Source organism: Triticum aestivum, chromosome 2D (assembly GCF_018294505.1).
Source record: "Triticum aestivum cultivar Chinese Spring chromosome 2D, IWGSC CS RefSeq v2.1, whole genome shotgun sequence".
Taxonomy (NCBI): Eukaryota; Viridiplantae; Streptophyta; class Magnoliopsida; order Poales; family Poaceae; genus Triticum; species Triticum aestivum.
The window spans coordinates 471,039,641-471,066,704 of NC_057799.1; the positions used below are offsets into that span (position 1 = coordinate 471,039,641).

General features: G+C 42.6%; 1 protein-coding gene across 7 annotated transcripts; it reads right to left on the minus strand.

Annotated features, from left to right (window-relative positions):
- Positions 1 to 155: 155 nt before the first annotated feature.
- Positions 156 to 26,907, minus strand: LOC123053878 (endoribonuclease Dicer homolog 4). 7 transcript variants are annotated; one of them, XM_044477465.1, is made up of 25 exons: positions 26,629 to 26,907; positions 25,523 to 25,700; positions 25,241 to 25,351; positions 24,785 to 24,925; positions 20,084 to 20,156; positions 15,046 to 15,110; positions 14,770 to 14,826; positions 14,449 to 14,577; positions 13,142 to 13,280; positions 12,077 to 12,167; positions 11,577 to 11,769; positions 10,661 to 10,821; positions 10,350 to 10,556; positions 9,992 to 10,257; positions 9,644 to 9,918; positions 9,129 to 9,556; positions 8,545 to 8,645; positions 7,724 to 7,932; positions 7,427 to 7,636; positions 5,137 to 5,580; positions 4,770 to 5,042; positions 4,028 to 4,357; positions 2,139 to 2,493; positions 1,523 to 1,637; positions 156 to 676 (listed from the first exon to the last, which is right to left on the minus strand). In XM_044477465.1, the coding sequence occupies exons 1-25, from the start codon at positions 26,706 to 26,708 to the stop codon at positions 508 to 510; spliced, it is 4,800 nt and encodes a 1,599-aa protein (XP_044333400.1). In that variant the 5' UTR covers positions 26,709 to 26,907; the 3' UTR covers positions 156 to 507. The 7 variants fall into 7 exon arrangements, with proteins under 7 accessions (XP_044333400.1, XP_044333399.1, XP_044333398.1 ...); XM_044477464.1 differs by having other exon boundaries at positions 7,724 to 7,929; positions 14,692 to 14,826; XM_044477463.1 differs by having other exon boundaries at positions 14,692 to 14,826.
- Positions 26,908 to 27,064: the final 157 nt, after the last annotated feature.

Sequence of the window (27,064 nt, forward strand, 5' to 3'; positions counted from 1 at the left end):
TGTAATGCTGACTTTGCAATTTTTGTCCATGTGGTCATGATGGTAGCAAAAATACAACATAAATAGGTAGCCCTGAGTTTTGTAACCGGTCCAAGGTCGTTAAGTGCGTATTTCTCCAAAAGGATTTGCAAAAACAATACAAAAAACTCACATAATAGCAAAAAAAAACAAATGATTTAACAAGAATTGCTCAATGTAGCATTTTAATCAGTTCATCAAAATGCACGCCCTTTCACATGCTTAGCTTGGACACCAACGTCTTGTCACTGCTGGTTGTTTATTCATTGTTGCGGTTTGATTTGGCTTCTGCCTTGTCGCTAGCTTTATTGTCATCTTACAAATCAGCAGAGCATGAATGAACCGAATAACTATAAAGTCCTATCACCCATACGCCATACATGGGCTGTACATTTATCAACACATCCTATCGTAACACCACACACAACATAAGTACATGGTTGTATTGTACTACTCTGGTAACGGGGGCCATGGAATCCAGAGATGTTTCTACACACGAACTTCATCTTTGGGTAGGTACCCATGTTGCCTGAGATACCACAGAGCCCCCTGCGCGGCATGCTCTTGTGCGGCCTTCTTCTGTAGTTGAGCATCGCTGTAGCACTCCAAGAGTGTCTCCGAGGGTCCCCTGATCTGAACTGTAACCTTGTACGTGAATCTGTGTCATTTCACGCATGAAGTTAGCGGAGCATGTACACACCTTGATAGTAAAATAATTGGTATCCACAACATTTTGTAACAAATAGTACAACACACTATGTGACTAGACAGCAACACATTTATCACCTCATATACTTACGTTGCATTTTATATTCACGCCTGAATTGGATATAATGCATATCACGAAGAAGCATTATCACGTAACCAAATAAATGACAGTGAAACATGTATTAAGATTTTAAATTTATGTGTTCACTATAGTCTGAACTTGATTTTTTTTATATCATACCCACTGAAATCATAGTATTTGACTAGTAGCAAATGCTTAGCTCTGAAGCAGTACACCACAGTGAACTTGTATGACAAATACCAGAATACCACTACAAAGTAGATAACACCTTTCCAGACTTGCTGACAATTTTCCTAAACAAGTCAGATATTGACAAATATTCTTGAGACCTTTCCATAAAAAAGTACACTGCTCTCAAACTGTTAAAGCAACTGCTTAATAATGACGGTCCTTGCCAGCTTAAGCTACCCGAAACTACCGCTTATGCAAAGCTTGAGGTTAAGAATAGTGTCTGTGCTTAGATTCTGCTTAATCCTCCTTTTTAGAGCACTATTTAACCTAGAATTGACATGCCACTCTCCTTCCAGGATAAACACCAAAAATAAGGAACTTAGAAATGGACATATATTATGATGGATAAGAAACATATTTTTTATTTTCTACACTGAAGAAACCACAAACTCTGTAAGAAAAGGAACCGTACAAGGAGGCTATAATTCATTGTAATTTGTAATGCAGGCAACTTGATGTATGTTCTCCTTCAAGCAAGCTTACCTTCGGAGGTGGCTTGGCCCTTCTTCTTTGCACAATTCAAATTCAGGGGGTTTCCAATAACTTACGGCACATACTTCAAAAAGGAAAGACTTTGCTGTTTTATTTACCATATCACCTGCAAAGGTGATTAAAAGCGTTAAGGCGCTTCCTTTAAAATTAGAACGAAATTTGAAGTGTGAATAATAAAACATAGTTGTATATCCTGCAAATTTAGCAAACTCAATTAAAACATTAACTCGATATATCTGGGTCTATTTGTTATCTCCCACTCAATAGATGAAGTTGTTTTGACACAATCAAGTTGAATGCACAATAAACAGTCAGATGGAATGTGTAATTGCTCCTTTCCATTCCATGTAGAATGTTTCAACACCAAATTTACACCACAAATACTGCAAACTTGGTGCTTGAGAAGTACCACCGACATTTCGTATCTTCATAAGAATATATATATCATGGATAAAAGACAAAACAAATGGCTAATTAATCCAAAATTTAAGTGCTGTTCACAGTGCGACCAGGTAAGTGAGGTCAAAGTCGACAGTGTGCATATTTTTTTCAACTTTCTAATGGAGAGCATTACGGTGCATAAAAAAAGTATTAGATTTAGCATTACCATGATACTCCTTTCTAATATTTTTCTGAGTTGTTCCCTTCGGCAGACAGGCATTCTGCTTTGCAACCTTGAGCTGATTATTCCTTTCAATACTGACATCATCCTTGGAAAACATGGTATTCCCTGCTGTTCTTTGGCTAGAGGTTCTAAGAGTCCCACGAATAGAAATTTCCGTATTTTGGAAAGAGATGTTTGCATCCCTTTCTTTACCTATCTTCAGATTATTCATTTCTGCAGATATGTCAGCCTCGACTTTGATTGGTTCTTCATTATAACCTAGTAGTTCTGGTTCTTTCTTCCTAGCATCTCGCAAAATCTCTTCCAGTGACTTGTTTTTATGTGTGTATCCATAATTCTGCATGAGTGCACAAGGATTCACAAAAGCAGTAAGTTCGCTTTAGCCTTTTAAGTAACAGAATCATTCAACAATACTGAAAATTATCATGTTACAGTAATTTGCCTGACCCCACCATAGAAATAATAATCAAAATAAATATTCAATTGGTCAGAAAAAAACATGTAACATAGCAAGTGAACTTACATGGTTAAATTATACTCCCTCCGTCCCGTAATATGGACATTTTTCGACACTAGTGTAGTGTCAAAAAACGTCTTACATTATGGGACGGAGGGAGTATATAATAACCATTTTCACAAGACATGAATCACATAATGACCATAAGGGGGGGGGGGGAATGACAAGGCACTAGTTTGTGAGCCGGGCAATGTTCCTCAAGTAGGATGTCTCAGAAAACAATCAGGAGACATATCTGTTGGAGAATTAGTATTAGGATATATTAAAAGTATTCTGATTCCAGTCTATAAAAGTCCAATTGTATCCACCCTTTGTTGGTTTTTTACTTCCAGACCTTTTCCAGGGTTCTTCTAATAAACAATGGCAAACATTTTGATGCATGTTCAAGGAAAAGTCTGAAATGCATGTTCAAGACGAACTAAAAAGAGACTGGTTGCAGTGGCCAGGCCATGTTATGACTGCATAGTCAATTGACTACACAGGTTTTGAGCAAAACCTTTACATACAAATTACATGTGCAAATACAAGAAATAATATAAGATTCAGAGAGAAATATGTTTGACATCACATGTTTGTAGTCCTGGCACCACCACTGGCTGGTTGAATACATATTAAAGTCTGGTCGGGATTGTAATCCACACACATAATTATTTCCTCTAATTCCTACATGGTATAGAGCTTCATTTCCCGCCTAACCCTAATCACACCATCGTTGTTCCTGATCACCAGCCTCTTCTACCTTGTCAATGTCGTGAGGTTGTCATGGTGATACCCAGACACAAAAAGGGAGAAAAAGGATTGGCATTTGATGTATTTATGTCTTTCAAGCACATAATTTGGGGATGAAAAATGTAGTTCTCGATATGGCGGCAAGCTTCGATGCGTTGCGGCGATCGTGGTAGATATGTGCAGCATAGTTTGGTGATTAGGTGTGCAATTTATCTGCGGTCATGAACATATAAAGTGTTTAGTTCAAGGAACCGGAAAATGAATGAGGCGCACTTGTTTGGTTTGAATTTAGGAATGGAATGTGTTGGTCCATTGCCACCTCATCCCTCGTAAGCACAATGCTAGTTACATACATTGGAAGTGTCATCCCATCAAAATCATGGTATCATCCCATGATGGACCAGAATATTTAAACCAAATACCATAATGCATGTTGACAGTTCATAAAAAACAAATGAAACCATTGAGATTATCGTATTTCATGGTAATTGCAAAACAAAAGTCAAAGGCACCAAAGGCAGATCTTCAGTTTAGAAATTGCTTTTTGTTCACCCAACTGCAATGGCTCAAACGTCACAATTCTGTGGCAAGTCCAAAAATAGAAGGCCAAGTAACCAAAATATACCTTCAGTTTAGAAAGTGTTTCTTGTGCAGCAAACTTCCTAGCAACTTTTGAATTCCGATTTGCAGCGGCAGAACTTATCACCTGGCTGTTTATGTTAACTTCCACTTTGACGTGGTACTCTCCATCGGCTTTCATAGGTTCGGGAAGGCCCAACTCAAGTTCATGACATTGACAAAGTTCCCGAATTTCTCTCATGGGATTCATGTGCATGTCAGAGAAGCTCAACACTGGCTCTAGAAGCATAAGCACTAGCGTCCAAACGTAGTTCAGGTTGAATCCTGAATCTAAAAGAACTGCAGCAACACAAGATTCGACAATATCACCAAGAACCTGCAAGCAAGATTACAGTAAAAGGATATAAGTGTTTGCCATAAAAATGTTATGCCATATAAAGTATGTGATTGCTAAAGAAATCCTACAAGTCAAACAGAAATCAAATATATCAAATGCAGCAACTAGTTACTCAAGAAAATCATATAACCATAGTACAAAAAAATGTATGATTCCTATCAAATGCAACAACTAGTTCTCAAGAAAATCATATAACCATAGTACTAAAAAATGTATGATTCCTATACAATTATTGATAATGATAATACTTGTTTTGTGTTTTAAGTCCGCTGACCCCTACTATCCCATCTTATATCGAAAACTTTAATAATCACTATATTTTAGCAGTAACTGTGCACGCTAAAAATGGGTTATCTAAAGAGGCGTAGCAGTTACAAGGATATAACAATACCTTTGGGCATGCTGGTTCTTCTACCAAGTCTTTTTCTGAATTGGGAAGTCTAATATAATTCTCAAACTTATTCACTGCTGTTGAAAGATAATTTGAATCCTTTATAAGATACTTATGGATACCTTTCTGGACTGCCACATATGCAAGCGAATTATTACTGACAGCTAACGATTTTAAATCGGTTATTTGACCAGGCTTTAGATCAGGATAAGCTGAGTAGAGGTATGAGGTTATCAAATATTCCAAAACAGCATCTCCAAGGAACTCCAATTTCTGATCAAATACGAAAAGAAAATAGTCAGCCGAGTAAATCATTGATTACTACATCAGTTCACCAATGACAATGCAAGAAAAAAGAAGCTCTGACCTGGTAGCATCCTCCAGAATGTTTATTGAATGAAGGATGCACAAATGCTTCGAGAATTAGACCCTTATGTTTGAAATTGTAACCGATTAATTCCTCAAGCTCATCGACGTCGGTGTGGTTCGTGAGAGATAAATTGATGGAGCTTGCATCTAATACTCTATATAGAGATGAATCTTTGAAATCAACATCTATTCCCACCCAGTGAAGGAATGCAAATGCAGCTTTGAATCCACCTTCAACAAGAAATGCTCCGACAAGCGATTCAACAGCATCCGCTATAGTCTTCCTATGCAACCAATGATGCGACTTTGTACACCTCAAGTTACAGTTTTCTCGGCTATCTGTGTGTATATTCACTTCTGTGTCAGCACTGCAAACAACTTTACAAGGCCTTCCCAGTGCAATGAACTGTGTCGGTTCAAAGTGTTGATCCCGTATGTACACCTAAGTTTACATACAGACATGCAAAAAAAAAAAAGATGTTCAGTTATGCTACAGAATCCATGGCAGGTATTTGACAGGGAAAATAACTCATTATCTTGTGTAATGATTTTTTTTTGCAACAGAAACAAGGATCATGGACCTCTACTAAAATGTTACAAGGCAGCAAACCATGTTTTAAGTAAGAGGATGTACTTAAATTAGATCATAAGGATAACCAGAATGTTTGGCAACCGTCGTAGATAATTATGGTCAGTCCAAGATAATACAGAGCTCATCAAGGTTATAATGTCACAATTAGCAATTATTCCTAAGTAAGGAGGATAACGATTATATGGCTATCATGTGCACTGTTGACAAAAAAGTGTGGCTTCAAGTTCAGTTCCGATAGTCACATGGTGAGTCCATCCAGAAAAGGCCTTATCTGGCAGATTGTGGCTTAATCTTGCTTTTCTTGTGGTGATTGTAGTTCACTTTATCAGCTGTAGATAATTATGGTCAGGCAGGATAATACAGAGCTCATAAAGGCTATAATGTCACTATCAGTAACTATTCCCAAGTAAGGCTATCGTTCAGTTACGCTAACGAGTATATGCCTGGCTATCGTTCGCAACATTGACAGAAACATGCAGCTTTAAGTTCAGTTCCGATAGTCACATGGTGAGTCTGTCTAGAAAAGGCCTTCTCTGGCAGATTGTGAACTAATCTTTCTTTTCTTCTGATGATTGTAGTTACACTTTACCAGCTGTCATAGACGGCGGCTTAGAGCAATGGTTCATCCTTTCCGGGGTGGAAACCCTTGATCGCGCCTTCACTGGTTGGATCTGGCAACAGCGGTCTTCTTCACTGTCTTCATGTTTGAGACCAGGCCTTCACTGATTGGATCCGACAACGAGGGTACAGCGGTCTTGTGCAGTGGTACCTACTATCTGGATAGCAGACTCTCAATCTGCCAAGCAATGGTTCGATCCCGCAACATCATCATACATGTGTCATCTCCTTGCAGGATTTGTCTAGGAAGATGGTGATGTGATCTCCAGGGTGAATGCCTTTCGTCTGTACACTGGTTGGACCAGCTTCAGTCCTTGGTTGTTGTAGTTTTGGATTTTAATTTCATCGCTTGAATGGTTGGCTCCGCAGAAGCTGGACACATTCTGACAATTATGTTTGTCACTTTATTTTCCCTTTCTAAGCTGATTTGTTCTGCATTGGCGCCTTTTGAAACATTTTGAAAAAAAAAAACTGAAGGCTGTGGAATCGATCCAGATGCGGGAAAACCCTCTCCATTTTTAACCTTAAAAACCTGTTGTGTTAGGCATAGGGTACCAATGGTGAACCCACATGGGAGCCACGTGCCACCAGTTCTGTCGCCCCAGGACCGGCCCTCAAGAGGCAGAGCTAATCCTGCATCACTCCGTTTTACGTTGTATTAGACTCAGCTAGTCAAGCCGAGCTGGTGACCTAGGTCTGGTTAGACACTAATCCAGTTGAGATTAACCCCTTTTATTTAAATGAGATGTACTAGGTCAGAAACCCTGGCGATAGGGGTTGTATCCAGTCAAGAATCTGAAGTGATTGAGTAGGGTGTTATATAAACGCATAGGGTGTAATCAATCGACAACAAATTAAAATGATTATCTCTTCTCTTTGTCCATGGTCTCTCTTGACGACCCTGATCTAGCCCTTCCCTACATGTTCTGGTCATGATCAGAGAAATCAAAGCATAACATGGGCAGAAGATGAGCCTACTGGACTTGGTCTACATTTGAAACAAAGATAACACAACCCATAGGTCACACAAAACTTGGAAGGGAAACAGATATTAGGTTCACTGAAAACATTATCTAACCTGCAAATTTCTTTTGATTGATAACTCATATAAATGTGAATTATTCACTATAGCAGAACGTCTGCTGGTCAATTGCCCTTCATCAAGTCCTTCATATGTAAGAAAGTTGTGACGTCCAACCACATACTTCAAAAAAGCATCACCTAAGACTTCAAAGCGCTCCAAAGAAATCCTCTCCAAACACCTTTCGGTGGTAAGTGCTTCAAGGATCTGAAATAGATCAATATCATTTGCAGCATAGATAGGTAATTCAAACTAGAAGTTCAGCATGAAGGGTGCGAAAATTGCATGACTTACACCAGAAGCACTAATTTGAGAAGCCTCTGAGAATGAAGACAACATGACATCCTTCAACTCAATAGCTACCAGCAAATTCTCCAACCGACACATCAACGATGGTAACAAAGACAGGGAGCTACACATATCCTTTGAAAACCCAATTATCTTCAAAGAGCATAGCTCTGGAGGCAACTCCACAAAGTGCTCCATCAATTCACGACCTCCTTCTAAATACAAATAACAAAATCAGAAAAGGTAACACCATCAGAAATACTATACCTAGATAGGGTCCATTTAAGGAATCATAGTAGAGCAGTATATTCAGAATACAATTCACAAATGGCTTGAATCAACAGTGCTCAAAAGCTTAAAGCAGAGAAGCAAGAACTAGGAAAAATACTAGGTCCAATGCATCCACAAGTAGTTCCAGAATGTTGAAAGCAATTCACAAGCGGTTCAAGAAAATTTGACAGCAAGAATTTACATAGAGCAATATTGGCTCACTACCATCACAGGGTGCAAGTGGCGTTAAGAGAAGATCGACACGTGTGGCAAAAATTGTACACTCCTGCAGAGATGATCGGCCCATGGTCACCTGGAAATACAAGTTGCATATTTCCTAACATTGTACTTATGTTTTGCTTCTCCTCTTAATGAAAAGATGCATGCCCTCTAAAAAAACTGCAAACAGCCATCACAAATATTTCTTCACTTTACGGCAAGTTGAACACTTAGAAGTATTTTAATTCTAAGCAAAATAGTGATGTTTGGATAAAGAAGAGTCCAAAACAGGAAACAGTTTATAAAGGTACTAGTTCTGAAAGGACAAAAAGTGTAACCTGTGGTCTCCCGTAATCGGTCATGAAGCAAATTATGCAGATTGAAGAGCTGCTTAGCGTGCAGAAGTGGCTGCTCGGGATGTGATAGTTTGATACCAAACCTGATTTGAAAAGTACATCAGTTCATTAGAACATCAATAAAGCACTTAAGCAGAAATATCGCAACATTTCTTTTAAACTGCTTATTAACAAAAGTTGGTTAGTTACCGGGAAAAGGCTACCAGGGATGACTAGGATCAGTTCAGTGGACCTATCATACGACCATCACATAGACTACTTGTAAAGCCGTGACAGAAGCAGCATATTTGCTAACATGTTTCCCAAAACTAAAGCTTCTTATGGGGATTTGTACTGGGGTGGTCCCATGATATTATATCTTTGACTTGCATGGCCTACTTTTCGTAACATGAAGTAGATACACATTATCATACTAAAAATAAATTCGTATATTCTTAAATGGTACAGATAGCTCGCAATCTTAAGGTTGGTTATGTAGCTATACATGACCTAGTGAGTGCACAATGACGGTAGCATGAGAACTGAAAGCGAATCAGGGGGATGCAAATAATCGTTCAGTTTGTTACCTTTCCTTGTAATGATCTTCATAAGTAGCACCATCGTATTCACTTCTAGCATTTAGTTCGTTCAGAATGACATCAATGACGAAAAATGTCTTAATATGGGGAGCAAAGATTAGACTGCCAACGACATCAGTTTTACTGTACATATTATCAAGAAGCCTTAAAGACTCATCTGGCAAATATGATCCATGCGCAGACACACCAGTTGGATCTTTAAAAACCGGTGATGATAAACAGCGCTTAACTGTTGGCCAGTCAATCATAAATATATCACCATACAATTCCTGCTTGATTGGAAGCAGCAGGTAAAAGGTTGAATTAAACTGTAGTGTTTCACTGTTGCCCAACAACATAACATGAGATACAGTGAACTCAGATCTGTCCAGGAGAACCTTCAGAAACATTTCTTGGAAATTGCGTGCAAGCATCATCTGACAAGAAAAAACAATGTTAACATTTTATACGCCATTCAATAAAAGATCACATGTTAACATATGAAAAAATGAGCAAGACGGTGCCTGTTCTTCGTCAAATGATATCGTTCCTAAATGTTTCATTCCTGCTTTCACAATCCTGCCACGAGCCAGATGCAAATCAACCTCCAACTTTTCAGCTTCCATAGGAAGGGGGTTGATCACAAAAAGACCAAATATCCGATAATGTCTGTCTGCTGGTATGGGAAAGAATTGAATATAGTAGAAATGCAAGTTCAATGGACAGTCCAGTTTGCATGTTGAAGGTTTGAGAATTGTGGGAATTAACATCTCATGAAGCTCTTCTCTTAGACTTTCATCTGAAATATGCAAACAATAGCTGAGGCGAATCACCAGTATTATGACAATGTGAGAACAAGCGAGTGACCATACCATCATGACTGTTGCTTGCTGAACCGTTTGTTGTTGATGCCTTGTTCTTTCTTGAACCTGAACCAGGCAGAAGAAAATCTGTCAAAGCACCCAATTCATACAATTTCACCAATGCCTCTAAGCATGCATCCCTCTTAGCCTCGTCATTTGATTGGCATGGTTGGCCATCCACTTGACGAAAAGCAGCATTTGGTGGAAGAATTACTCTGCAGATTATCCCCTCAGTGTCATCAATGTAGATGAATGCCGGGGAAGGATTAAAGAACCTTCAAGAAGTTTAGTTATGTTAGCCCAACAAAGAACTAATGAATAAAAGCATGTGCAATCATAACACATTGACGTACACAGCAGTCCTTACATGTCCTTGGGAAGGTTGTAGCAGTAGCGATGTAGTAGAGATACACTACATGCGGTGCTAATGGAAGCACCCGTTTTTTCCACTTGATAACTTTTCTCCTCGAGGTGATCAAACACATCATTTGAAGTTCTCAAGTCTATCTCTCCATTCATAATGCCTTCACCATCAATATAGTCATTAAGCAACTTTTCTTCAGAATGATTTCCCCTGGTATGTGTATCAGAATGAATAAGGACCAAAATCAAGGACTAAAGTACAATCGAACCTATAATATTAACACCAATTGTCTATCTATTTAATGGAAAAATCACCTCTCCAGGAGAACAACATATTTAGAATTTGTCATCCGAGCACGTCCCCTGGACTGGATAAAACTGGCAACAGTTTCTGGAAGATCAAACCGCACAACAAGGCAACAAGTCTGAATGTCCAGACCCTCTTCACCTACACTGGTAGCAATCAAAAGATTCACCTGCAAACAGCGAATGCAAAGGAACTGTGATGCAAGAAGCATAGTAGATATACGGGTATAAAGCCAAAGTTAGATTTTGGGGCGTGTGTCGCAAGTAATTTACAACATGCATTACCAACTCAAAAATAATACAAATGTAGGCCTAAAGCCCTAAGCCCCACGAGTCCGGTCCAGGATAGAACCCTGCTTGAGTCAAAAAGATCTACTAAAATCTGATGCTTTTATTATTAGTATAAACAAAACTTTACAAGCCAAGAACCAATCCTTCAGTCTGTCCCATGTCAATCCTTGTACATTGTAAGTGGCCTACTTAAACCGTTATAACATTGGAACTCACTAACGACCATCAGAAACGATTAGCCCATGGCCTAGTTAAACCGAATTTGGCTTATACTTGACTAAAACTGCCGACTCACTGACTCAACTGGTGGATCTCAGAGTCTGTGTATGCTGCCCCCAATGTTGTATGCCAACCAGTTATATTCATAGTTAGGTGTGCGCCAATTGGAAAGAAAAAATCCACCTCGACAACAACCAAGATCAGTACGAGCCACCTAGTTATGATTATGCTCCCAGGTGTGCTCAATTACATATTTACATCACAAAAAATGTTAACTTACTCTTGAAGAAAGAGCAGGCCAAGCATAAATGCAGGATGTGACATATTCAAAATAGTTATCCAAAGAACACTTTTTATTGTCTTCGGAAGAATTCATGTAGAAGGTATGAATGCCTAATTATACCAATTATTATACCTCGCCAGAAGAGAAATTTTCAACAATAGCATCCATCTTCTGCCTTGACATATTCTTTGGTCCCGAGTGGCGTCCCACAAGGAACTCACATTTCCAAAGATCAAGGCCTTTCAAATTTTGGAGGATATGTGCTATTGCTCTTGCAACAGTTATTCTTTTCACGAAAACTATGCACTTCATGTTTTCCTCTAGCCTGCTTATTGCAGAAACCAGAGCAAAATAAGCAGGATGATGAGAACAGATAGATGTTGAAATTTTCTCAAGTGGTTATAATTATAATGTTTGAATAGTGGTTTCCAGCTGGATTCTTCTTTCATTTTTACACTTTCATGTGGAAAATGTAAGCCAGTGGAAAGGAATTACTACTGCCCAATCAGTAACAAGATTTCGTTACACCCTAAATTAACTACAGATACTCCAGTACCATAATGTGTCCGTGTAAATACAAAGCATAAAGGGATGTTACGATAAAAGATAGTAGCACTGACGAGTACGCTCACCTGTATCTCGAGAGAATATTAATAAGAACCATAATTTTATTTGAGAAGAAAGGTTCTACCATCTCCAGATCAAATGAATCATCATGGGTACCTAGAAAGGATGTCTTGTCAGATTCATGAAGGGCTAATCAGGAAAAAAAAATGCATTTAAGATGGCAACTATTTCCAATAAAAAACCGTATCAAAAGCTACATATCCTCAACGATTCCAGTACTTATTATTATTAATGAAACAGAAAATTCAAGCATGCTTTTGCACATAAAAAACAATGCATTCAGAGATCGAACATGTTTATGGACAAGCCTACTGATAGGCCTATTACACCCACAAGGCCACAACACAGGTCCCACCCATAAGCACTAAGCTTGGAAGGAAATGTCGTAAGCAATCTGTCGCCCCCCTGCCTTAGCCCACAGTCCTGCCTCTGCATGGGTAGTGTCCAGCAGCGTAGCTGTGCCAGGCCTTGCACCGTTGAGACACCAGGGTTTCGCTACTTCCAAATCCACCACGCTGCAAGCATTCAATGACGATAACCCTTTATTTGCAAAGATGAAATGGATGTGACAGCTTATCGCCTCCAGTCTATGAACCTCAATTCGATGGAGGTTGCTTTTGCAAATTTTAGTTTGAAGTTTTTCCCCAAATATTGATCTTTGGTGCTAGAAACGGCCAAGATGCAATGATGGTAGGCAACAGGAAATTTGAACAGGTGAAGGCCTGGCGTCGACTACTCCAGTGTGATGCTTAAAAAAGCTACTCCAGTATGTTTCCCAAATTTTTCGCCTTGTGAGATCTTTTCACGGAAAGTTTTGTAAGATATATTGTTAATTTAGGAAGATGAATGAGTTCATATTTCTCTTCCATACTTTGGAAATTTTGAATTCCCGTTCTGAAATTCAAGTAGTGAACAGCATTACAGGCAGGATATCAGGACAATTAGTTTTTCAAGAACTTTAAAAAAATCCACTGCCAGATTTTATAGGGAAGGTGGACCAGATAGATCTAGGAACCAACGTAGGGGTAAAAAAGGAGCACAATTAGGTGAGAACTTGCATAACAACTCACCGTCTAATATGTTGCTACTCAGAACAGAAATTGCTTTGTTTAGGTAGTGATGCTTAAATCTGGTAGAATTGTCGTTCATGTCAGACTCCTTTCTGTCCAAAACATCACCATCAAATGAAAGGAGGAAAGCCTTTGCAGCCTGCGCTAAAATCAAACAAAATAGGAATAACACATCTGATGCTATCTCAAAAGGAGGCAACAAAAAACGTAAAAAAATACACTCATATCAGAAAGGAGAAAACAGCCAAGAACACTACAACTAAATAGCAAATAAAAGCATAAGCAATGATTAAAGGAAGAAATATAGAATCCATGACAAACAAGATCGCACACGCCTGCGTACACGTTATGCTCCCAACTTCAAAAGGTTAGACACTCAAACAGCAGCCAAGGAGAGGAGGAAAATCTTTGACTTAGCAGTGATCTTCCTCATTTGGTCCGTTTGGCATGAACCGAGGTTTACACCCTGGCCATTAGGAAGCAATGAACAGTGCTTTGCCGTCTCAGGGCAGTCCACGACATTCAGGATGACCTAGGAACCAGAGGGATGTGGCAGCAACTCTGTCTGTCCAACATAAAACCTTAGGTACCTTAGTGGAACGCTTAGCTAATTACCACGCGTTGATATAGATCAACAAATCAGATTACCTTGTTGTCATCTTGCTCCATGCGACACCCTCAGCCTCGTCTCAGATGAGCTTCGCCTTGGGTAGAATTCATAGTCCGTTAGTGGCGAATCAGCACCTTAGGCGGATTTGAATTTTTGAATTTGGAGTCGGTAGGTGAGAAGGGCAGGTACTGGGGTCTTCCAAAAGGTGCACATTTTGTAATCCCCCATGTCGGGGGAGGAGGGGGGGGGGGGGGCACTGCCACCACCGAAGAACTAACAAAAACCTTCTTGCAAGCTATGGAAACACCATGTATGAACCACTTGTACAACCATAGGATCGTAGTACCATAAAATCGACTCAGAAAATTTGTTACGAGCTAAGTGAACATCGCATATGAACAATATAAACTTTCACCCAAAAATAGCGCCATTTCTAATTCTGAACAAATTCTCAAGAACGATTCTTTATTAAACACAATCTATTACTTATCTTGTATTTACGAAGTTCCCAAAATGGACGCTTTCCCATAAAAGCGAGGAGCATCCCATAACAGCTCCCAAGCAACACCCAAAAGAAAAAGAAATTTTTTTGAACCAACTAACTGAAGAAAAAGGCTGTTCCAAATTAGAGTGAATCCGACAAAAGGCTTAAGGATATTTCATTATCAACGTATCTGACAAAACAGTGTCAACTTACTTGCAGAGCTCCAAACGAACCAAGTTCTTGCAAACAGAATACTAAATTTCCATGCAACCTCCCCAGGGACTTTAGTTTCTTCTGAGAATCCTTGAAATCGTATAGGCTCTCGCGTAGTATGCGTTCACTCTGTTTCAAAATTATATATAACAAAAAGGAGATGAAAAAGAACAGAAAACATAAGCTTGTGTACTTGAAATTTGAAATAATAATAATCCACTGTATAGCAGAACAAAACTTTACCTCAAGCTTTGAGCGATCAAGTTCTTTGTTGTAAGTTACAGTAAGATTAGACTGACTAAGCGGGACATACGTGTGTACCTCCATATCAGGAAAAGCAAGCACACTTTCCAGTTCTGCATTATCAACCGAACAGACCTACCCAACATGAGAGAAGTTTTGCAAAGCCAAATGTCAATAAGTAATATCCCTAAACCCAGCAGAATTCTTGGGGAACACTAGTACTCCCTCCGTCCCAAAATTCTTGTCTTAGATTTGTCTAAATACGGATGTATCAAGTCACGTTTTAGTATTAGATACATCCGTATCTAGACAAATCTAAGAGAAGAATTTTGGGACGGAGGGAGTAGTATGTACCTTGGCATGCAATAATTCTTCAAGGCTATTGATACATTTGGTGTAATTAAGCTTGTTAGACCCGCCTGTCAAATAAAATATAAGAATAGTTGCATGACCACAAATGGTAAAGAAAATCTTACATTGCAGGGAAGATAGAACAACTATAGCCGAATCTGATAGTACAACAGTAGAGTAAGCAACACTAGAGACCAACCTAATATTTCAAGTTAGTGCAATGCTAGTCCAACAACTAATTTGTAAGATCCCTGGTAACAGTTGTAGCATTTTATATTAATCTAAAAAGATGTACCAAGGCTGCCATTGCTGAGGTGATTGCTGGGGTTTCCCTCAACCAATCCTTTTCAATCTTGCCTCACCTGTCACCACAGCGGCTGATGCGGAGCTCACCCAATTGAGCTGTCCACCCAACTTGTGGATGGCAAAGCCGACAAGCATGTCATGGGCAGCGACCTACCCCATTCTTTGTCGCTCCAGTATAGGCCTAGATCTTGGCAAACAATAACTGGGACCATTTCGCTCTGAAGAAAGTGTAGACCTTGTTCCGGCTCGCTTGCCATGGCAACATACGCATACACAGCTTCCTATTCTGACGGTGGTGGATTGGTTCAGCCTGCAGCCCTTTCTACACGGTGCCAGACAAGGATCTTGTCCACGTCTTATTTAATTTGTTGCTGGCTTCGCATCTCAGCAGACAATCGGTCCTAGCCCAGCCCGGTGTGCTCTTTCACCGGTTCTGCATCTTTTATGCGCAGTCCATAGCACACCTGCACCATTCCATCCGCCACACCTTGGTCCTCCTTGCGCTCGGTACTTCTGAAAAGCCAGAACCGATTGGTCTTCGATGGTGAGCATCTCACGCCACTTGCTGTTTTGGGGATGATCCTGGAGCACGTCGCCCTCTCGGATTTTTACTTCTCATATCGTCTCAGCAGTGGTGCTCCCGTGTGTCTGGCATAAGTTCTCTTAGCTTGCTGCGTCGTAGATCTCCTTATAAATATCGAGTTTTTGTTCAATAAAATTTTCACTTCAGGTAAGGGGTTCCCCTACCATTGCTCACTAAAAAGAGTCCCAACAAACCAACAGCATATGACAAGTGTCATGTGCCTTTAGGCAATAGACATTGTAACAAGCAGGTAGAGGAACATGAGAAGAGGCTTGCAGAGCAGAAGGATGGAGACATATCAGCAAAAGGCATCAGGGAGTGGTACAGGTGTGGTAAATATGCAGAAAATCTCTTATACAGTATATAACAGGGAATATGTAGCTAATATATGGAAAAACATATACAGCTCTAAAACCCACCACCCTCAAACTTGTGGTGGATCAACACCACCGAATTTGGACAGGTAAAAGCTGTGTTGTGCTCAAGGTTTTCGAGTCGACGAGTCGTGCCTTGCCGATTGACTAGTCTCGACTAGATGAGGTGTTTGAGTCGACTTCCAGTTACGACTCATCGACTAGTCGACGACTAGTCGCGACTAGTCGTTCGACTCGAAAACAGTGGTTGTGCTCTAGTTAGGGTCTTCAAGAAGATATCCATCAACTGAAACTGGGAAAACACACACTAAGAGCCCAATCAATTGATCCTGCACAGGACTGCATGAAGCATCAGCACCAATATGCTGGGTAAGCTCACGCGCAATGTTGATAACACATGTATTGTTAGACAAAAGAGAAGTCGTTGTAGTTACAGAAACACCAAAATCCTCGAGCAACCACTGCAGCCAAGTCACTACTACTGTCAAGAGAACCATAGCTCGCAATTTGCCTCTACACTCGAACAGGAAACTACAGTATGTTTCTTTGTCTTCCAGACAATGAGCAAGCAAAATGCGATTGGTGGCCCTTCGGATAGCTAACCTAAGTAGCATTTGAATAGCATGAAGCTTCAGTGAACTGCAGCATTGAAAGAAAAGATGCAAGCGGTAGTACCATGAAGATCTCGCAAAAGTAAAAGGAGGTGACTATAGTGAACCTGAAGGGGGCTGTTGACTCTGAATGTGAACTGGATATGATATATCCGGATGAATGACGACTAGATAGGCAAGATTGTCAACATGATGATGAGAACGAGTCGGATTAGGAAAGGCTCACCTTAGAACGAGCTTGGAGGTGGACATTGAGCTCCATCGGTCTCAACAGTCAACGATACACTCATCAGTAAGAGCAGCAAAAGGTTCACCAATAGAAGCTTGGGAGGTGGACACTGAGCTCCATCGGAGTCTCAACCATTAACGTACACTCATTAGTAAGAAAAGCAAGAGGGTCTTGGATGTACTTCTCTTGGAATACGAAGAAGCCATCGGAGGTAGAAGAAACCTCAATCCAAGGAGGTGGCGAAGAGGACCAAGATCAAACATAAGAAACTTATCACGAAGACGAACCTTTGTTTTCTCTTGGGATATGAAGAAGCCATTGGAGGTAGAAAAGACCTCAATCCAAGGAGGTAACAACGAGGACCAAGATCAGACACAAGAAACTGCCTACTAAGACGAGCCTTCTTTTCGCTTGGGATATGAAGCCATCGGAGGTAGAAGAAACCTCAATCCAAGGAGGTAGTGAAGAACGGTCCAAGACCAGATAAAAGAAACTGCTCACTAAGGCGAGCCTTCTGTTCTCTTGGATATGAAGAAGTCATCGTAGGTAGAAGAAACCTCAACCCAAGGAGGCAGCGAAGAGAACCAAGATCAGACATAAGAAACTGCTCACCAAGAGCCTTCTTTTCTCTTGGGATATGGAGAAGCCAACGGAGGTAGATGAACCTTCAAGCCAAGAAGGTAGCGAAGAGAACCAAAATCAGACATAATAAAGTGCTCGCCAAGACGAGCTTTCAAAAAGGCAATGCACTCAAATTCATCTCCAAAGATGATCATGTCATCAACATATAGAAGACTGACCTCAGGACAAAAGGTAGACAAAAAGCGCAAGACTATTAATTAGGATTACGCTAATTAAAACAATAACTATCCTATGCCAACATGACGGCACACTATTAAGTCCTAAGGTGCACAAAAAATGCTATTGAAGTGAAACAGGATGTGCATTTTTGTTCAAGGAGTTCCGCATAACTATGGGCGAGCGACACGGACCGAGACGAAGGAAAACGCCCCCGCGTCGCTCCCGTGCGAGCGACACGGGCGGGCGTCGTAGCCTTAGCCGCTGCCGCCAGTATCCCAGCCACCCCTCTCTGCCGCCGCTGGAGGACGCCGCAAGGCAAAGCCTCGCGGCCGACGGTGGCGGCGGGGGACCCTGCTCGTGGTGCTGGGGGACTCTCGGGCACGGCGGGTCGTCTCCTATTTGTCTGCGCGTCGCCATGGCGCTGGAGCCCGGATCTACCCGATCAGAAGCGTCCAGCTCCGGCTGCCTGGTCCGTCTCTAGCAACGTGCTGCTCGGCGTGCGGGCACGGAGCTGCGAGCTGGAGGTCGTCACGGTGCTCGCGGATCCCCTCTTCCTCATGTCCTTGAAGGCCGCGCTCCTGCCAGCTCCATACAATTCGGCGGCGCGCACTACAGTGGGCAAAGAGGAGGCTCCTCCACGCCTCCCCTTCGACGGCCGGCTGGCTCGGAGCTCGCCTTGTTGGGGCGGCGGTCGTCCTTCACGACCGAGGTGGTGGCTGCGAGGCGCGGGAGGTGGTGCGCCACTCTCCAGATGCGGCGGTGCTGCTGCCATGGCCGTGCTGGGGGCGTGTTCTGGCCGCCGGCTCGGGCTTTGCACGGATCTGGTTGGGAGTGGCGTCGGCTGGCCGGATCCGACCGGATCTGGCCTACAGCGGCCCAGTGTTGGCCATGGGCGGTGGGGAGCTGCCATGGTCCGTTGTGGTGGTGCAGGTCTGCAATCCGCCTTGATCTGTCGTTGCATTGGAGAGGAGGTCTGCCCACTTGGGCGAAAGCTTTGCTCGAACCGGAGCTGACGGCGGTGACGCCTCTGGGCGCCGCTAACCTCCTTGGAGGCGTCGTCGTCATTAGTGACTTCATCCTCTTCGAGACTCCGGGGGAAACCCATGTTTCAGCTGCGTCTGGAACAGATGATGGTGACGCTTCCGCGTCGCACCCCTTCTTGATGGCATCATCTTGGTGTCAACTCGGTCGATTGTGTGGTGGCTGCTTGCTGCAGGTTTGACGGTGGTGGTGGTGCGGCCGGTGGATGGGGCCGAGAGTGGTATGTGTTTCTGGTGCCTGGCAACGGCAATTGGTGCTTTGTGCTGCCAATTGCTTCATGTGTCTTCGCCTTCGGTTGTGTTCTTCGGTGTCGCTCCTATTGCTATGCATGCTCAAGACCCTCCCATGGTTGTTGTTGTGTTGCGGTGAGCTTCGTGCTCTTGGTGTTGTCTCGATTCATCTTTGCTCAATGATAATGCAAGATGCCTCCCCAACTTGCTAATCATTCCGATGTCTCATGGCGGAGCTTCCACTCAAGGTTCGTGGCTATGTCACTCGTTGTTTGTGGACGCTCCTGTGTTGCGCCTGAGGTTCGGTACGCACGCCGGTGAGGTGCATTAGGTTTTTGCAAACTCTTGGTATTGTGATCCCTTGACGACACCCCACATCTACTTTGTCTCTCGTGGTGTTGGTCCCTATGTCTGTTAGCTAGGTGTGCCTTGTTTTGGGTGTCCACTTTTTCTCATCTCGTTTACCCTTATTACTTGTATGGTTTTCGGCCCGCTTTTCCTCATAAACAGGGTCACTTTGTTCAGGTTTTCGATCTGGTTTCCCTTATAAACTGGATCATTCTCTTGGCATTATGGCCACTTTGAGGGGTAATATATTCAGGTGGGGAAGCTCTCCCCCTCGGTGACCGTTCAAAAAGAAAATTTGGCCACATTTACAATGGGATAAAGAATTCCTAAAGGAAAAAATTATGGCTCCAAACTTAATTGCATAAAAGAGAGCAATACTATGGCCTAACTCTCAGGTAACACAAAAGGTGAGATCAAATTACATGATTTCAGAGAATGTGGTTGGCCACCAAAGGTAATTAAAAAACCATAACCATGAAGCAGTCATGCCAAAAATGGTGACATTAGATTACAATTACCTTTTCCCATTACTGGTGAAGCAGTCATGCCAAAAATGCGAGGGGGCTTCACCATGTCATTATTGTAGAATCCCTGAAACAATGCTACAAATGTTTTTCAGACTGAACAGAGTTATTATGTACTCCATCCCAAAATAAGTCTCGCTGATTTAGTACAGCTTTGTACTAAATTTGAACTAAACCAGCGACACTTATTTTGGGACAAAGGAAGTAGAATTCATAAAACAATGTTTCAGGTATATGATTTCCTGAAATAACGTTATTAATGTAGAATTTCTGAAACATCTTTTTCAGATTGCAAGTTCTGTCGTTCACTGAATTTGTTAAACAATACTCCTTGAAAGGTGTCACTTTAGACATAGTATATTCACAATAAAAAATATTTGGAACAGATACTTGAAAACCATATGCCTACAACTGTCTCAAAAAGTATCTACAGAATATATAATTTTGCTAGGTTCAAGGGAAATATTGCAATGCAAATTAGTGGTGCAAGTTGTGATTTAGATGGTGCAAATGTAAAGCCATATTGCAATGCAGAAGTGACATCTTCTAGGAAATAAAAGGGATAGTATTCAACACATATTAGCAGTCATTCAATTTCTGCATTAATTAACTGCTTATAGCAATTAAAGATCAACTAGTTGTTCCAACTTCCAACTAGCAACGTGGTAAGACTGAATATCTGCATGATACTGATACTGTTTGATGATGAGATGACGACAAAGAAGCAGGAAACGTTGTCTTCTGTCGATGGTGGGCGAATAGCGAGGGCTCCCGGAGTTCAGAGCTCTTTCTCAAGACTTGCGCTGAGGCGAGGCCTCGGGCTTAACTCCATCTGCGGGGCTCGTCTGAGCTGGTGCAGCCCCAACGGTGTTGTAGCATGGGGGTTCCTTGGAAGTCGCGGCTTCGCAGACTGAGGCCTGACGTCAAGCCTTCCATGAATGGGAAGCCAGCCACATCCTCTATCTCATATCAGGAAGGACCGTTGAGGCACCCATTGGTTTCGCATCGAAATGATGATGGTGCCTGGATCCCCACGCCCACGTCTGCGGATGGGAAAACAGCAGAGGACATGGGACACATGTCACGCCGCAAAACCCGTCAATTCGGCTCACTACGGCGATTAAAGGGGAAAAGAGGGTAATTTCCTCCTCCACTTCCAATCTCACCCTTCTGCCTTCCTGCCTTCTCCTCCATTGCTACACATCCACAGCTCAAGCCCTCCGCCCCTTTATTCGAACCCAAAGAGATGGCCAAAAGCGGGTCCGGTAGCGATCGAACACGTGCTAAGAGTGCGGCCCAGGCGGTCCCATGGAGCTCCGGTCGCGGTCAAACACGCGCTCAGAGCGCACTATTGAGACTCACATGGAGCTCAGTGTTCACCTCCATGCTACTGATAATGACCCCTTGTCTAATCCGACGTGTTATCGTCATCTTGTTGGGAGTCTTATCTATGTAGTTGTCACTCGTCCGGATATCTCTTATCTAGTCCATATTTTAAGTCGGTTTGTCTCTGCTCCCACTTCGGTTCACTGTAGTCACCTCCTTCATGTTCTTTGATATCTTCGTGGCACGATCTCTCATCGTCTGTTCTTTCCCCGCTTTGGTTCATTACAGCTTCAGGCCTATTCGGATGCTACATGAGCTAGTGATCCCTCGGATCACCGTTCACTTTCTGCTTACTGTGTTTTTCTTGGTGGTTCCCTCGTTGTCAGGAAGACGAAGAAACAAACTGCAGTTCCCCGTTCGAGTGCAAGGGCTGAGTTGCGAGTTATGGCTCTTTTGACAGCAAAGGTGAATCGGGCACGGTGGTTACTTCAAGAGTTTGGGGTTTATGTCACTAAACCTACTCTGGTTTTCTCTGACAATACAGATGCTATTAGCATTGCGGGCGACCCTATGAAGCATGAGCACACCAAGCATACTGGTGTCAATGCTTTTTTTGTGCGCACTTGTGTGCCGGATTAGGTTATTGATCTTCAATATGTGCCTTCCAAGTTACAGTTGACAGATTTCTTTACGAAGGCCTGGACTAGAGCATAGCATGGCTTCTATCTCTCCAAATTCAGTGTCGTAGATCCACCATGAGTTTGAGGAGGGGTGTTAGAGTTATATATTTAGCCATGTACCCCATTGTATTTTCCCTGTTCTAGAAGGTTTTTTTGCTTATTGTACCACACCTGTACATGTGTGCTGGCCTAGGGCCACCTAGAAATACAAGTTGCATATTTCCTAACAACGACAAGTGTAGAGCCACCTTGTAGTTCATAAACCTTTTGATAGTAAACAACGACAACATCATCAGCAACCTTGGCAACAACAATTTCAGGCCGAGTGGCACCAGGGACAAGAGTTGATAGTGTAGGCTCGACAAGAGCAACATGGCACAACCGACAGGAGACCTCATCGAAGAGAACGCCCAAGAGACAAAGACCATGCAAGTGAATGCACATGCGGGCAACAAACTCTATGGTAGTTAACACTTCGAAAGTCATAGAACAATGAGGGGTGGAAACGAATCCCTACGACGAAGACATTGCATTTTTTTCCCTAGAATAGAGTGAAGTTGGCTCGACTCGATCTCAGAACGAAGACACATGTAGTGGGGGTCGCTTGACCATGGGAGAAGTCAAGCGCGTGGGAAGGGAGGACAACAATGGTTGCTGAGGCTGCAACGGGCACGACGACCTGGTGGATAGGCATAGACGAAACAACAATTGCGACGACCGTGCGAGGGCGAGCGGAGTCAGTGGCACAGGCCAGGTCAAGGAGGGTATCGAGGGCTTCGAGACGATGGCATCCGCTGGTCCGAAGGCGGGAGCGGCCTGGAAGTGACAATGATGGCGCGACCTAAGGTAGGAGTCCTGCTCTGCGGCACGCCCCAGGATGCAAGCAGATGACAGGAGGCTTGATCTGGATAAGGCGCAAGCTAGGCAAGGTGATAGCGGTGATGCCTTTATCTACAACTAGGATGGCCCCTTCATGGAGCGGTATGGAAAGCAATGATGACCAGGTGGAGATCAACGAAATGGATAAGAGAACAGAAAAAAAACAGGCCAAAATTAATCAAACTACGAGTTGCCTGGGAAATATGCAATGTATATTCCCATGAGACCATAGGCTATATATACACGTATATGCATGGTACAATATGCACAAAACTCCTTATATAACGGGATATTACATGGCTAATATATACAAGTCTAATAGGTATAACTTACTACACATACTCTCGCTTGTTACATGAATGTTGGTGCTTCTTTGAGTGGAGGAATCTTTCTAAGAACTTTGGAGGATTTCAATCCATAGGAACTTCATATGGATTGCATCCCTATGCCCCAATTTTATAGGATTTCGAGCAAAAGGATATATTTGATTAAAAATTTCCTTTGTATCTTGCATGCGCCTTCTCTCAATATTCTCACAAGATACCTATGGAACATTCAAAGAGTACGTTCCAAATTCCTATGCTTCGATTTCCTATAGGATTCAAAAGTCGTGACACTCTAATCCTATGTTTTTCCTATACTTGTCTTTTGAGAATCATGCGATCCAAAGAGGAACATTCCTTTATTATGTATGTGTTATGTGTGCATTGTTGGAGATATATGCAATAGGCAATCATAATGATGATTATAATTTTGTGAGTTCATGATTCAATGCACAACATGTTCCTTGAACAATGGGTAGTCGTTCTACTGTATTCATGTACTGTATATGCCATATACATGCCTAGGTATATGCAGGCCCTAGGGGCCCATGGAGATCACCAACCTAGTTGGGATATGTTCCTAGTTCCTAGAAGGAGGCCTTGCGGGTACTTGAAAAGAGATCACGAGTCCTACTCGTGAATGGTCTAGAATCCTACTTGTGCACAGAGGGGGTGCCTACTCGAAGGAGATGAGGCCACCGCCATACCATAGGTATATAAAGGAGGCGAAGACCACGAAAGAGCGGCAACTTGATCATCTCCACAACAGACAGAAACCCTAGAGATCTAGAGTGCATTACCTAGTTCGTCCATAGTAGTCATCAAGTTGCGTATCAACTCGACAGATTCCCTCATTGTAACAACAATTGTACTACCATCTCGAGATATAATCCAAGCAAAGCAAGAGGTAGGACCATTAATTGTCTCGAAAACGGCTGAACATAGGCAAATCATTGTCTAGCGATCCCAGGTGGCCCGAGCGTAACTCCATGGCCAAACAAATCATGCAAAAACATCGTATCGTTGTGAGGCATCAACATAATTATCGTTGAAAAGTACGGATGACAAGTATTCGACTTGTTTGTGTTATCTTAATGATGATAGTTTTAAAGTGATCCTTAGTTCGTAAACATACAAGGACACATATGTCGACCAACATAAGTATTGGTTAATGACCAAATGTATGGAGATATCAAACCAATAGCATAGACATGTTATTTTGATTTAATTCTCCATTTATTAGAAACTTGACCTACAAGCATGAATTCTCCCATCAGCATGCACCAAACATTTAAACTCCGATAATGTTTTATTAGCAATGGTGGCATGTGGATGTAGTTTTATTGAGACGAGTTCAAGTGCAAAGAAAATTCAATGATGCACTGCTACCATTAGGTGGCCAAGGAATGACAAACCTAATTATTCCATCATATGAAGATAGTCTGTGCATTGCAAATTGTACTGCATGAAGAAGATCTTGACACTACCTTCATAATTTGTGCATATGGGTGCCGCTTATGCACTTGTGCGTGATGGCATTCATCGAATATCAGAAGTGCAATTGAGTCCATCTTGATGAAACAATGCTGCAAACTATGCAACAAAATCTGGGGAGTCATTACAAGAACCTGCAGTGACATAGAAAGTGATACAAATTAGGTGCAAAACTATGCACGGAGTAGAACAAAACTCTATCATGCTTTGACAAAAATGGATGTGCAGATATTGGACTAATGGATCTGTTGTTTACATGTGCGCAGAATTAGACCTCTAATTCAGAAGAAATTACACAGGTGTGTTCATTAATCTCTGGGTGAAAGTTTGCTATGAAGTACTCAGGTGTCATAACTAATTCATGATAAGGCAAATAGCTCCCGACAACATTTTCCAAGCTGGAATGTCATTGTGATTGACCTGCAAGGAGAATGTCAAGTAAACCTTACCTCAGATTCCGCCATCTCTGTCTCCCAGTTCTCATGATCTCTTGGGGTTTTACCATCCCCGTAGTAACTTTGAACTCTGAAATTGGTGGAATTTGCAATCACCGTCGCTTGCTGTAAAAAAGGAGAGCGGTTTTGTTTACAGAGAAGAAGAGCACTAATTAAACATGCACAGTTGTGGTCAGTCTGGAAAATGCAGTTATAACCTCGACAGAAATTATGCACTCGCGTGCCAAACTACATATACTAAAAATGTGATGTGTGCAAAGCTGGACAGTAATCTACCTGGAGAACAAGGGGGACTGTTGGGGCGAGGAAGATGCAGACATCACGTCTGGGTTTGCGAATGAGATGGCCAAGTTCGTATATGAGCAACACGGCTATATGGGTCTTCCCGCATCCTGTGCCTAGGTACACTATGATGTTCTCCTCGAGAGCCCTCTTGCAGAGATCCAACTGATACCTAAAGCACAAGATATGATGTTTGTTATCCAAAATCTGTATAATGAAACAGAGTAAGATATAATGTTGTTATCCGACTTGGGTATAGCTTAGTGACACAGTGTAATCATTGACCAACAAAAGCTTTGCAGCACACCGCCAATTGTTTGTCTAGTGACACTGACAAATAAAGGCGTAGTAGCAGAAAGTACAGCACTGGGGATTCTATCAAAGAAAAGGATGTCGCCAGACTAGGGATGCGAGGTACTGCAGAGACACCACGAAATCTCCGTCAATTATTAGTCCATTTATTCATCGGCATGTTCTTTTAGCAGGCGTCCTGCCTTGTCAAGGTGTAACTGCGACAGGTTTGATATGCCCCACCTACCGCTATCATAGAAACTGAAGAGCGACCACTGGGAAGATTGGCAGAGCTTTCCCAAAGCAAGTCTGCGACAGGATCGAATCGTAGAGATTAAGAATTGGGATCGCTTTGCGAACAACTATTCCACGGAGCATTAAGTTGTGCAAATAGATAGCAATTAAACTGGAAGTAATTTGGAATTAATCACAACTAATGGGTCATTTAATTTAATCAGATAAATCGACACGAAATGGGGAAGAAATCGAAACAGTGGACTGCAGAGCATGAACTGCTAAATCTAACATTATCTATAATCAACAGCCAAAAACAACAAGCACATCACGAAGCATTTGAAACCCATCTAAAACCTCCAAGAGCTCCCAAATCAGCAACGGAGGCATGAACCAACCCCCAGAGGCGGAAATCTTCGTGAAACAAACAGGGGCGACTGACTCTGGTTCCGCTCGGAAGCTCCGCTGCTTGGCCCCAAAACAAATCCGCAGCACACGAGACACCGCAGAATCGCAGGAAACGAGGTGGGGAACGTAAGGAGGATGCGGGGGTGCGGTCGGGATAGGGCGCTTACTTGCGCGCGATCGTCCTCGGGTCCTTGGGCTGGGGCTCGCGCTTCCCCGCGCTCGCCGCCGCGGTCGAGATGTCGCCCATGGCGGAAGCTTCGCGCGGAAGAGAGGCTCCCTCTCCCTCTCCTCTTTCTCTCTCTTGTGTGCCCCGGGGCGCAACTGCAACTGCTGGGCGCCGCGGAGGAGGCTGCAAAGCGGGGGGGAGAAGGACTGCTCGGGGAGGACGAGGAGTCAGTCGGCGAGACGGAGATGCGAAAAGCACACATGGTGATGAAGGCAAGGGGGCCGAGCGGGTCGTGTCGAGTCCAAAGGGAAAAGGGTACTCGCGGAGCACGAGAGGGCGCAGCGGAGGCGTGGGACCCACGGGTCGAATCCGTGCTCGCTGACGGCTGGGGCCACAGGCACGATGGGACACAGGCAGGACGGAGACGGGACTGTCAT